This window comes from Nerophis ophidion, linkage group LG05 (assembly GCF_033978795.1).
Source record: "Nerophis ophidion isolate RoL-2023_Sa linkage group LG05, RoL_Noph_v1.0, whole genome shotgun sequence".
In the NCBI taxonomy this organism is placed as follows: Eukaryota; Metazoa; Chordata; class Actinopteri; order Syngnathiformes; family Syngnathidae; genus Nerophis; species Nerophis ophidion.
The window spans coordinates 58316281-58330001 of NC_084615.1; the positions used below are offsets into that span (position 1 = coordinate 58316281).

The following is a 13721-nucleotide window of genomic DNA, read 5'->3' on the forward strand; positions in this document are numbered from 1 at the left end:
AGGCTCCTTCCCCCCCAGTGAGGTGACGTTCCACATCCCAATAGCTAGCTTATGTAGCCGAGACTCGGACCGCCAAGTGCCTCTGCCTTTGGCTGCCGCCCAGCTCACACTGCACCCGACCTCTATGGCCCCTCCTATGAGTGGTGAGCCCATTGGAGGGATGACCCACGTTGCCTCTTCGGGCTGTGCCCAGCCGGGCCCCGTGGGGACAGGCCGGGCCACTAGGCGCTTGTCATCGTGCCCCAACTCCGGACCTGGCTCCAGAGCTGGGCCCCGGTGTCCCGTGTCCGGGCGAGGGAAATCTGAGTCCACTTTGCTGTATATCCATAGAAGTGTTCGAGCTGCTCTTTGTCTGATCCCTCACCTAGGACCTGTTTGTCTTGGGAGACAAAGCCCCCGGACAACATAGCTCCTAGGATCATTGGGACGCGCAAACTCCTCTACCACGTTAAGGTGGCAACTCAGAGAGGAGACATCTCCATTTGATTTCCTATTATGCAGCTCATTTTTATTTGACACACATTGAAATATCTTGTGTCATCATTCACAAAAGTGCAATTAATTTGTTTTAAACTATTGTAGTGGTCTGTTAAAAAGTGCACTCACATTAAGTGTTGTTTTGATATGTCATCTTAGTGAAGTCCTGCACAAAAGTGCACTAGTAGCTTGTTTTAAAATGTCTGACAATCTTGCATTTTGTTTTGAAATGACATGAATGTTCGTGCCACTGCTTGATAACTGTTTAATACAGTTTTGGTAAATTGACTTAGTTGTGAATTCCCTCTCTGCATGAACGTTTAAAATGAGCTTATATCAATCAAGTATGAACAAGAATGTTTTAATGTAGCCACAGAATCATCATACTTCTGTGATTATATGCATCAAGTGTTCATTCAAGGCTAAGGCAAATTATCGCGATATATATTGTGTATTGCGAAATGGCCTAAAAATATGGAAATATTAATAAAAGGCCATATCGCCCAGCCCTACTTCAGGACTATTCTGAATTTACCAGCTCAAAAAGAGCACAGGTTATTTGATGAAAGTTAAAGCCTTCCATTCAGTCTGTGTTCCAGTGAGAGTGGACATTGCGACGGTTTTGTTACAGTTCTTATTTTGCTGATGAAAAATTTAAGACTAGTGCTACATGATAACACTCCAAAGTTTTCACTGAGTCTGCTGTGAATAATTGTAGTAAAGACAGCAGTTGCTCTCTATGCTGTTGAAAACATTACATGTATGGAAAAAGAAAGACAAAAAAATTGAAGACGAAAGTAGCCTAAGCATTCTACGGCCAGTAAAATAAATCCGGACAGGAATGACCAACATATTTAAGTATTACATGCTATTATGAATGTGCCTGTTTCTACATTAAATACATACAGCTTGTATACAAAACATTATTGTTAGTTTTTTTTAAAAGGCTTTATATGTGGAATAAATTAATCCCATTTACCTGCTTTGTTAGCCACCTTGTGATAACAGTTTTTACCATCCAAAACACAGAATCTAACATTTGAATACTGGATAATGGATAAAATGAAAAAGTGCAGTTTTCTTTCAAGCAAAAATAATCATCAGAGAGGACTGCATTGAAATTCAATGTGTGTTTTTGGCTACCTGGTCTGCCAACATAAGGACAGTTTTCATGGTGAAGCGGCGAGAGCAGAAGTTAAATAGGTCCTCGAGGCTGGGGCCAAGCAGGTCCATCACTAGGACGTTGTAATCCTTCTCTTGGCCATACCACCTAAAAAAAAGAAGGAATGAGGGTGAGTCTTCGTTGATACTATTCACATGTGTGAATGGCAAAGGACAAAAAAGTAGGAAAAAAATACTCAGTTTCCCCTACATAAAAATGACTGCGCAACCCCACTGCAAGATAAATAAAAGTTGCCACACCTTCAAAATAAGTCTTTTTTTTTTAAACAAGTATACAGCTACAAAAGCAAAATAAAGATGACCGTAACATCAATCGTGCACCGAGGGACCCTGTATCCGTCCAAGTCTCAAAGACTTGCCAAAAATAACGGATATACAATTCTATTTGGCCAGAGACATATGTCCTATATACCGTATTTCCTTAAAAAGCCGCCGGGGCGCTATTTAATTTAAAAACTCTTCTCACGCATCCGCTTGTTCAAGGCATGCGGTAAAAGTAAGCAGGCGCTAATTATTTTAAAACCTCTTCTCACCCCTGCGCTTACCAATGGCATGCAGTAAAAAATTGTGTGCGATTAAAATAAAATTAATAAAAAATCCTTCTGCGGCCGCGGCCCGGTAGTTGGGGACCACTGCTCTACAGCATGTCATCGCGCCTACCTTTACACCATGCTATCTGCGTGCCGGTAGGTCGCATGCATTTCGCTGCTTCTCATACTAGATTGCAATGCATACTTAGTCAACAGCCATACCGTTTACACTAATGGTTGTGATATAAACAAGTTTAATATGGCGCATATTACTCTTACTAATATGCGCCACACTCTGTGAACCCTAACCAAACAATAATAACAAACACATTTCTGGAGAACATTGGCTCTGTAACACATTATAAACGCAACATAAGAATTACCCAGAATTCTAATGCATCAATGGCTCTTGGCTATATTATACACGTGCCTCCAACCCGCGCACGGGGAGGGGGGGGGTATAATATAGCCAAGAGTCATGAATGCACAGCATTCTGGGTAATTCTTATGTTGCGTTTATAATGTGTTACAGAGCCAATGTTCTCCAGAAATGTGTTTGTTATTCTTATTTGGTTAGGGTTCACAGAGTGTGGCGCATATTAGTAAGAGTGTTAAAATTGTTTTATATCACAACCATTAGTGTGATCTGTATGGCTGTGGAACAAGACCCCTGGTTTACACACAGTAATAGCAAAAAAACTCCTCCGCCATTTTGAAAATGACGGCAGGAGAAGCGTCACTCGTGATGTCACAAATTTGAACCGGCGGTAAAAGTAAGCATGCGCTTATTAATTTGGGGAGCGAGTTTTACCCAGCAGTAATTCAAGGCAGGCGCATAATACATGCCCGGCGGCTATTCAAGGAAATACGGTATATATACTGTGAGCAGTACAATAAATGTGTTCCTCTGTATGTGCCTTTCATGCATAGTCATATTTTTTCACTTGTTTGCAAATTAAGATTGCACTCGGCAATGCCATATTTATTTTAGTTATTAGCCCTTTGTAAATTCTATTAATCATTTTCATAGTTTAATTTTTAAATGAAGGCACTGTTCACATACTGTTCATTTAGAAAATAAAGTGCAATAAAATATGTTTTAATTAGCAAAAAATAATTGTGATTAATATTCTTGATTTCAATATTGATGAAAAATAATTGTCATTATTATTTTGCCCATTACCGCAAAGCCCCAGAGTGGGTTTTCTCTGGGCACTTGAGTTAGCTCCCACATTGGGACGGCGTGGCGCAGTGGAAGAGTGGCTGTGCGCAAACCGAGGGTCACTGGTTCAAATCCCACCTAGTACCAACCTCGTCACGTCCGTTGTGTCCTGAGCAAGACACTTCACCCTTGCTCCTGATGGGTGCTGGTTGGCGCCTTGCATGGCAGCTCCCTCCATCAGTGTGTGAATGTGTGTGTGAATGGGTAAATGTGGAAGTAGTGTCAAAGCGCTTTGAGTACCTTGAAGGTAGAAAAGCGCTATACAAGTACAACCCATTTATTTGAAAAATATGCATGTTAGCTTCATTGGAGTCTATAAATTGTCCATATAGTATGAATGCAAATGTAAAATATTGTCTATCCATGTACCCTGGCCAGGCTTCTATGGAATAACCGGTTTATGATCTTGTCCATTGTACCTTAGCATCAAACTAGCGGGATTAGAGCTCAACCTTTATACTACATAACACAGGATTTTCCCTTAATGTTGTGGCGCACCTACAACATTTTCATTACCACCACACCTTGTTTTTTTTTTTTTTTAAACAAATTTAAGTAATACAACTTATTTGCAGCCCCCAGAAAACATCAAACTAAGTCCAACGCTATTTTACACTTCCACATTCTCCAATCACCATTCAGGCACAGACGTTTGTTTGCAAACATGGGAAAAACTAACATCAAATCCAAGCCACACAAACATAAAACATTGACACCAGCTGGTCGTTACAGTATTAATTATTATGTATAGCCTATTTGCGCACTAATTACAAGTGATGTACTGAAAACTCAACCACCGAAAAAAAAAAGATGACCAAAAACCGTGCCGCTGAAACCGGATGTAAACAAATCGCACGACAGTGTCTGGAGCCTTGTTAGCATGTTTGCAATGTTGACATAATTATAATATATCCCAGATATATCCGTGGACAGCGATCTACAAAATGTGCAAATATTAACAGGACAGTGGTGGCTTTTGAAAAGGGAAAGTCCAACTGAAGATACAGCACAAAGCAAGTGTGACGTGATGCTCGCTGGCATTTGCCTTTCGTCAATGACTTTGGGGTTACAAAGTAGAGTTCTAAACCCAACAATATACTAGATTAGTTGCTTTTTGTTTGTAATGAGAAAAAAAAACTCTGGACAATTGAAAAAATCTCAACAAAGTACATTGTGCAATAAGCAGCAGCAATAGAAAATACGGCAAAACGATAACAAATATGTTAATACTAAGCTATAATGAAACTGTTTTTAAATGTACACATTGAGCTATTTTAAGGAAACAAATATAGCAAATTGTGCAAATGACTCCACGTCATGGTGACCGCACATAAAACCTCGGCCCTGACCACGCCCTCTTTGCCAGAGGTATCTTGGCAGTCTAAGTTGAAATGCTGCAACAGTATTTTTTTTTTTTCATTTTATTCCAAACTAAATTATCAATGTAACATAATTTCTACATGTATGTGCACCTCATGTGCTTAGTTTTACAATTACTTTGTTGTGGAGAATAGCAAAAAAAACACCAAGTTATTTTTTTCAGCTGTAATTCAAAAGACTGTTTACATATTTGGCAAAGGAAATTGGAAAATTCAAGGAATGCAGAATATAGAGTAGCCTGTGTTACCTTTTACAATAAGCAGCAGCAATTAAAATTGCATTGAAAAAAAAATGCATGCGCACACTAGGGCTGTAAGGTATACCGGTATTAATATAGTACCGCGACTTCATCAGTGATTTTTTTAAAGAGTTTGTTGCTGATCTAGTGACACACGCAGATAATACATTTATAATGTTGGATTTTAACAGCAATAAAAATGCCCCGTCAGACCTTGAATGCGCGACGCTGCAGACTATAATTGATAACTGAGGTCACACACAAATATGTAAACCCACACATCGCAACGGTAATAAGATAGACCAAGGACTTGTCCGGGGTGTCACCACCTCCAAAGTTATAGTATTTCCATAAACTTAAGTAATGTCTAATCATTACCTTATAACATTTGAAGTTCTGACTCATTGTCATCAACCTACTAATAACCAATGCTTTAGCAGCCGCAACATTAATGCTGTCACAACTATGGATCTTGCTGGCGGCTGTCTTCAGTAATGGCACCATTACCAAATGATGTGGTCTCTATCGATAACCCCACTAACAACTTTACTGATGCCCTGTGCAATGCCATTGATAATAGAACAATGCTAAAGCTGGAAAAAAGGCCCCTAAAAGGGAGAAACCAGAGCTCCTAAACTATCATAAAGCCGGAACGCAAATGGCATGTGACTAAATTTGAAGTTTTCCATCAAGCATGGAGTGATATTTTAACAACTTATAAACATGCGCAAATGACTTACCGGAGACAGCCCTCGCAAAAACGACTAATGAGCTATTTCTAACTATGGCTGCTGATGTGTCATCCATGTTGCTGCTACTTCATTTTAGCACTGCTTTCAATACAGTTGATCATAACATTCTATTAAAATGTATCAAAACACTTATTGGTATGTCGGACTTAACCTTTTCTATGTTTGACTCCTATCTTACTGATAAGATGCAGTGCGTCTCCCATAATGTGAACTCTGAGTATGTTATGGTAACGTGAAGATTTCCACAGGGTTTACTTCTTGGGCCTGCACTTTTCAGCATCTACAACTTTCACTGTTATGCTCTACATGTCCCTAAAGCTGACCAACACGCCAGATTGTAGTCACCTGGAGGCGTGTCTAAGTGAAGTTAACCAATGGATATCCAGCTAGGGCTGGGCAATATTGTCTTTTATTAATATCGCAATATTTTTATGCCATATCGCAATATACGATATATATCTCAATATTTTTCCTTAGCCTTGAATGAACACTTGATGCATACAATCACACCAGTATAATGATTCTGTGTCTACATTAAAAGATTCTTCTTCATACTGCATTAATATATGCTACTTTTAAACGTTCATGCACAGAGGGAAATCACAACTAAGTCAATTGACCAAAACTGTATTTATTAAATACTCTTCATTCTCTCGTGGGTGACTTTTTAATGAAAGAACAAATTAGTAGTGCTGCTACCTTTTGTAGTAACACTTCTGCTGCATACTTTGCATATTGCTGTGGTGTGCTGAATATCTTCACGCTTGAAGCCAAACCACCGCCAGATGATGGACCCCCTGCTGTTTTTTGGGCATTAATTGTTCTTCCTCCATTTGTGATTAGTTTCGCACCTTCCCTCTCTTGTAATGTCACTCAACTCGCTCCGCTCTGCTTGCGCCACCTGCCTCAGTTAACGTAAGCCATGCTGCTACCTCTATGCTCGGCGAGAGAATGACGCTACATGCACGACAGTACGTGACGTATGTAAGAAGGCGGGTTTGTTTTACATCTCTGTGAGAAAGAGACGAGAAGGAGTGAGAAACGCCTGTAGTGTAATGCCCGCAGCTAAAAGCAACTGCGTGAGAACGTGTACTCGAATATCACGATAGTCATTTTCTATATGCACAGAGACAAACCCGCGATATATCATTTATATCGATATATCGCCCAGCCCTATGTCCAGCGATTTCTTGCATCTTAATGCTAAGAAAACGGAAATGCTTATTATCGGTCCTGCTTGACACCAGACCCTAATTAATAACACCACTATAACATTTGACAAGAAAACAATTACACAAAACGACTTGGTAAAGAATATCGGTATTATCTTTGCCCCAACTCTCATTTGAGCCACACATTAAGACTGTTACTAAAACAGCCTTCATTCATCTCCTTAATATCGCTACAATGTGTCCTATTTTGTCTACCACCGACGCTGATATCATTATTCATGCATTTGTTACGCCTCAATTACTGTAACATTATTTTCAGGTCTCCCTATGTCCAGCATTAAAAGACTACAGATGGTACAGAATGTGGCTGCTAGACTTTTGACAAGAACAAGAAAGTTTGATCACATTACACCTATAGTGGCTCACCTGCACTGGCTTCCTGTGCACTTAAGATGTTACTTTAAGTTAAAATAGTTAAAGTACCAATGATTGTCACACACACACTAGGTGTGGCGAAATTATTCACTCCATTTGACCCATCACCCTTGATCACCCCCTGGGAGGTGAGGGGAGCAGTCAGCAGCAGCGGTGGCCGCGCCTGGGAATCATTTTTGGTGATTTAACCCCCAATTCCAACCCTTGATGCTGAGTGCCAAGCAGGGAGGTAATGGGTCCCATTTTTATAGTCTTTGGCATGACTCGGCCGGGATTTGAACTCACGACCTACCGATCTCAGGGCGGACACTCTAACCACTAGGCCAACCACGTAAGTACTAAGGCTTTTAGTACTTACGTATAAAATACTAAATGGTCTAGATCCATCATATCTTGCTGATTGTATTGTAACATGTGTCCCGGCCATTAATCTGCATTCACAGATCTCCGGCTTATTTGTGATTCCCAGTGCCCAAAAAAAAGTCTACTGACTCTTTTCAAGATGATCCCCCGCTGGCCTCCCAATGGACTGGACTTTCACATTAAGTTGGGACCCGGGGTGGACTAGTCCTGAGGCATCAGTTGGTGACGTCTCTGCGCCCGACGTGTCTACATGCAAGAGGATCCCCTGCTGGCCCCACTAAGGACTGTATTCTCACATTATTAACCGTATCCACTTTGCATCTAATGCACTTGTCAACCAGGCGGGATGACAAGTGCCATAGCCGCGGTCCCTTACAAGGTTTCTCAATGTTCCCATTGGGTTGAGTTTTTTATTTTGCCCTGATGTGGTATCTGAGCCAAGGATGTCGATGCGGCTTGTGCAGCCCTTTGAGGCAATTGTGATTAACGGCTATATAAGTAAATTTTGATTGATTTGAAGTACCTCCCTGAAAGCGAAGGTACGCAGTAGGGATGGGCGATATATCGATATACACGATGTATCGCGGGTTTGTTTCTGTGCAATATAGAAAATGAATATATCGTGATATTCGAATAAATGTTCTCACGCAGTTGCTTTAAGCTGCTGGCATTACACTCCAGGTTATTCTCACTCTTTGTTTTCTCTCCGTCTCCCAGACAGCAAGCGCACCTTCTTACATACGTCCAACACGTATACACCCTCGCGGAGCAGAGAGGTAGCGGCATGGGTAACGTTAGCTGTGGTGCGAGTGGTAATAGGAGAGAAAAAAGGTGCGAATCTGGTAACAAATGAAGGAAAAATTAATTCCAAAGAAAAACAGCACGGGCTCCATCGTCTGGCGGTGGTATGACTTCAAGCGGGAATATGTCGAACAGACAACCGTAATTTGTCAAGTGTGGAGCAAAAGCGTTGCTACAACAAGTATCATTACTGCTAATATGTAGCATAATTTGAAAAGTCAACTGCTAGAGAATGAAGAGTGCTTACTCCGCATATCAACATCTCCGTTCTGTGCCTCACCAACAAAATGCGGAAGCAACCATTTCAACAATACCAAATGAAAAACATAGTGAACAACATAAGGAGATAACGTCCGCAGTAACCTACCACATTGCGATTTGATTTCCTATTATGCAGCTCATTTTTATTTGAGTTATTGAAATATCTTGTGTGACATCATGCACAAATGTGCACTTTGTTTATAACTACTGTAGTGGCGTTCTGTACAAAAAGTGCACTTTAATTTAGTGTTGTTTTGATATGTTATCTTAGTGACATCATACACAAAAGTGCACTCATAGCTTGTTTTAAGAATGTTACTGACAATCTTGGACTTTCTGTTTTGAAATGACATGAATATTTGTGCCACTGCTTAACCACTGTTTAATATATACAGTTTTGGTCAATTGACTTAGTTGTGATTTTCCTCTCTGCATGAAAGTTTAAAATGAATTTATACAAATGCAGTATGAACAAGAATGTTTTAATGTTGACACATAGAATCATCATACTGGTGTGATTATATTCATCAAGTGTTCATTCAAGGCTAAAGCAAAATATTGTGTATCGTGACATGGCCTAAAAAATATTGAAATATTAAAAAAAGGCCATATCGCCCAGCCCTAGCTAGCAGACCTCCCTACACTATAGAGTGTGAGGGGAAAATTACTAGAAACACAAAAAAAGCACAAAAACGTAAGTAATAAGCGTAATTAATGATTTCCATAACTACACCTGTGGTTTTTGTCAGGCTTCAAACCTATACAACTGCACGTAAATATTGGTTTCAAAACAAAACACATTTTACACACAACAAGCTGACACGCCAGCACTTGGATATTTCACCCAAAAACGTCTTTGAAACGTTTTTTTAAGGTCAAGTCAGATGAAAAAAAAAACTGCACAAAGAAAACCAGCAACGCCATCTTGAAAGTAAACAAACATTTGTCACATCTGCCTTACATCAATGCTGACAAACAGTGAGGGTTGATGACTTAGCGGGACTCGATCGACGTCTGTATGCATAGGGGCACTAGAAGCTAGAGCCAATGGGGAGCATTAAGTAGAATAAGGGATGGGAAGAACGGGGAATTCGAATTGAGCCTTAAAGCTATAATACCCTTTTGTGTCACGTAGCTTGCGTCCCCTCTGACGGCGTCTTGTTTGATTTATAGTTCTTTCATGGTGGGTGGTACCAGATTTGTAATTCTCCATCCATCCATCCATTTTCTACCGCTTATTCCCTTTTGGGGTCGCGGGGGGCGCTGGCGCCTATCTCAGCTACAATTGGGCGGAAGGCGGGGTACACCCTGGACAAGTCGCCACCTCATCGCAGGGCCAACACAGATAGACAGACAACATTCACACTCACATTCACACACTAGGGCCAATTTCTTAGTGTTGCCAATCAACCTATCCCCAGGTGCATGTCTTTGGAAGTGGGAGGAAGCCGGAGTACCCGGAGGGAACCCACGCATTCACGGGGAGAACATGCAAACTCCACACAGAAAGATCCCGAGCCTGGATTTGAACCCAGGACTGCCAGACCTTCGTATTGTTCTCTTTTCTTCCAAAACACTAACACCGAATTTCCACTGCATGTGGAATGGCTGCGGGCTGGCCTCACCGCTGGAGGGCGCCGCCACCTGTTGTCTGGCAATCACCACCGCGGTTCTGTTGCGGCTCTGTCGTGCAGCAAAATAGCGTTGACTTTTACGAGATCTAGCGAAGCCGCGCATAATCACGTGATAAGGCAGTTAGTAATAGAGCAAAGCACAAAACATTTATTCTGCCCTTCCAGAGAAGCAAAAGCTAATAAACTTGGTCCTGCCACAATACAACAGTAACATCACCCCTGGTGAGCATGTCAAACAATCAGTGTTATACTTTCCCGGTTTACACATCAGCTATTTGTCATAGGCCCCTGTACCTCCATTTAGCTGCCTGGGATATGCCTGTTCATTATTCTTTAATTGTGGACCTCTAGAATCAGCATGTCTTCCTACATTTGTGTCAACAAGATGAAATTAAGTCTGAAAACCTTTAACAAGTTCAATTCAATAGGACCCATTAGGACCTTTCAAAGGGTAAAATATGGTCCGCCTCGAAGACAAGAGTATTTTATTTTGAAAGTAACCTGGATCATTTATTTTGTGTTTGTATATGACTTCCTGTCCAACACTAGCAGATTGTTTTTTTTGGATTTGATGTGGCATCTGGCAAAAAATGGAAGTTTTGCATAGGGCTGTGCGATATTGCCTTTTTTTTTTTAATACCGCGATATTTTTAGGCCATATCGCGATATACTTCTCGGTATTTTGCCTTAGCCTTGAATGAACACTGGATGCATATAATTACAGCAGTATGGTGATTCTATGTCTCTACATTAAAACATTCTTGTTCATACTGCACTAATATATGCTTCTTTTAAACTTTCATGCAGAGAATGAAATCACAACTAAGTCAATTTACCAAAACTGTATCTATTAAGTTATTAGCAGGTGACTTTTCAAATGATGCTACATATTAGCAGTAATGCTACTTTTGAATAGAAGAATAGAATAGAATGAACTTTATTGTCATTATATTTGCATATAACGAGATTAAAGACTCCAACTTAAGGTGCGGTAGTGGGAAAAAATATGGGGTGAAATAATGACATAAGAGGTACTAAAGGAAAAACTAACAATTGAAATAAACAGACTACTATCCATTAAAAATAATAAGCAATTCTGTACAATATACAAAACACTATAGAAGTACAAAATACAAATACTGTACAATATACAGAGCAAGACAGGAGTACCGAAGTAATAAATAACAATCAGTGACGGACGTATTGCACTCGAAGGGTAGTATTGCACAGTAGGGTATTAGGGCATCATATTGTATAGGGGTGAATTATTATTATCATAAGTTAGAGTTCAACACGGTGACAGCTTTGGGAAAGAAGCTGTCTCTGAGCCTGTTTGTTCTGGCTCCGATGCACCTGTAGTGCCTGCCTGATGGTAGCAAGTCGAACAGGTGGAAGCCAGGGTATGTGCTGTCCTTGATAATGTTTTTTGCTCTGTTGAGGCAGCAACGCTTGTGCCCCACACATGACAAATTAAAGTTGTCTATTCGACATATTCCCGCTTGAAGCCAAACCACCACCAGACGATGGACCATGTGCTGTTTTTCTTGGGAATTCATTCCTTCTTCATTTGTTACGCGATTCCCACCTTCTTTCTCTCGCAACAACCCGCTAGCATCACAGCTAACGTTAGCCACGCCGCTATCCCTCTGCTGGGCGAGGGGGTATACGTATGTGACGCATGACGTGACAGTATGTGACGTATGTAAGAATGTGCGCCTGCTTGTCTGTCAGAAGGAGACATAGGAAAGAGCGAGGAGAGCCTGTAGTGTAATGCCTGCAGCTAAAAACAACTGCGTGAGAACGTCTACTCGAATATTACGATAGTCATTTTCTATATTGCATAGAGACAAACCCGCGATATATCACGTGTATCGCCCAGCCCTAGTTTTGCGTATATTTAGCGCTGGAATTCGAAACAGCAATGGCATGTCAGTGACATTCCGCGGGCAGTGAAAATTGACACATTGATTTGAATAAAAACGGACCGAATGCGCCGCACGCTTGTGCATGGCAGTTCTGCATTCAGTGGAAATTTCGAGTAAAGGGCAGTGTTCCAAAAGTAGCAACGACAGCTGTCGTTGACTAGATATTTATTTCTTGTGAAGAGTGACGATAGACGACAACCATAACATGGACATCTTACGTCTACACTGGAATGAATCGTTCTGAATCATTAATTACTTTTATTACTCATCTTGCAGTGTTTTTAATCAGCCATAGTCTTTAAACTATATGCATTTTATTGTTGTTTATTATTTTTACAAACTTTATTTTTATACGTAAAGTGGACAGACTATTTTAAACGCATTTACAGAGGAATATGAAGCCGGACTCGAAGCTACCAGTGCTGTACGCTTAGCCTTTTCACTAGTAGCACCGGTGCTAAAAAAAAGGAAAAAAAAATAATAGCACAGAACTAGGGCGGGCCGATATTGCCTTTTTTTTAATATCGCAATATTTTTATGCCATATCGCGATATACGATATATATTATGATATTTTGCCTTGGCCTCGAATGAACACCTGATGCCTATAATCACAGCAGTATGATGATTATGTGTGTACACATTAGGGGTGCAACGGTACGTGTATTTGTAGACATGCTAGCAGCTAGCAGGCTAGGACAACATGTTAAAGCCAATGCTGGAAGACCCTCCTGTCTCGTTAAGATCTCCCGTTTGGGAACACTTTGGCTGCGCGATACAACAATGGAGGACGGAGGTTGGCCAAGATTGTTCAGCAGCTGCTTCTGACAACACGTCAAACGTGTTGCACTTTTCCTGCTTCCGGCTCCCATAGTGTCTCCCTTGCGCGCACAACCCTTCACTCTACCCGGGTGTGGGTCTCCACAGCTCCGGACTCCAGGGTAAATGATCCTGCGCTCTACTGCTCCCTCACCTCGCTCGCCCGCACACTCACTGACGTCACATATTAAAGGGCCACACACACATACACTACTCTCACAGTGGTTCTCAAACTTTTTTCAGTGATGTCCCCCCTGTGAACATTTTTTTAATTCAAGTACCCCCTAATCAGAGCAAAGTATTTATGGTTAAAAAAAACAGATAAAGAAATAAAATACAGCACTATGTCATCAGTTTATGATTTATTAAATTGTATAACAGCGCAAAATATTGCTCATTTGTAGTTGTCTGTCTTGAACTATTTGGAAAGAAAGATATAAAAATAACTAAAACCTTGTTGAAAAAGAAACAACTGATTCAATTATAAATAAAGATTTCTACACATAGAAGTAATCATCAACTTAAAGTGCC

At 40.7% G+C, this 13721-nt stretch overlaps 1 protein-coding gene across 6 annotated transcripts in view; it reads right to left on the minus strand.

The window, feature by feature from the left end:
- The window catches only part of csnk1a1 (casein kinase 1, alpha 1), an 85577-nt gene that overhangs the window by 46719 nt on the left and 25137 nt on the right, over nucleotides 1-13721 (minus strand). For all 6 annotated transcript variants that reach the window (XM_061901627.1, XM_061901624.1, XM_061901626.1 and 3 more), the window contains exon 3: nucleotides 1621-1747. In XM_061901627.1, coding sequence (XP_061757611.1) covers nucleotides 1621-1747 — 127 coding nt within the window. The remainder of the gene's footprint in view (nucleotides 1-1620; nucleotides 1748-13721) is intronic.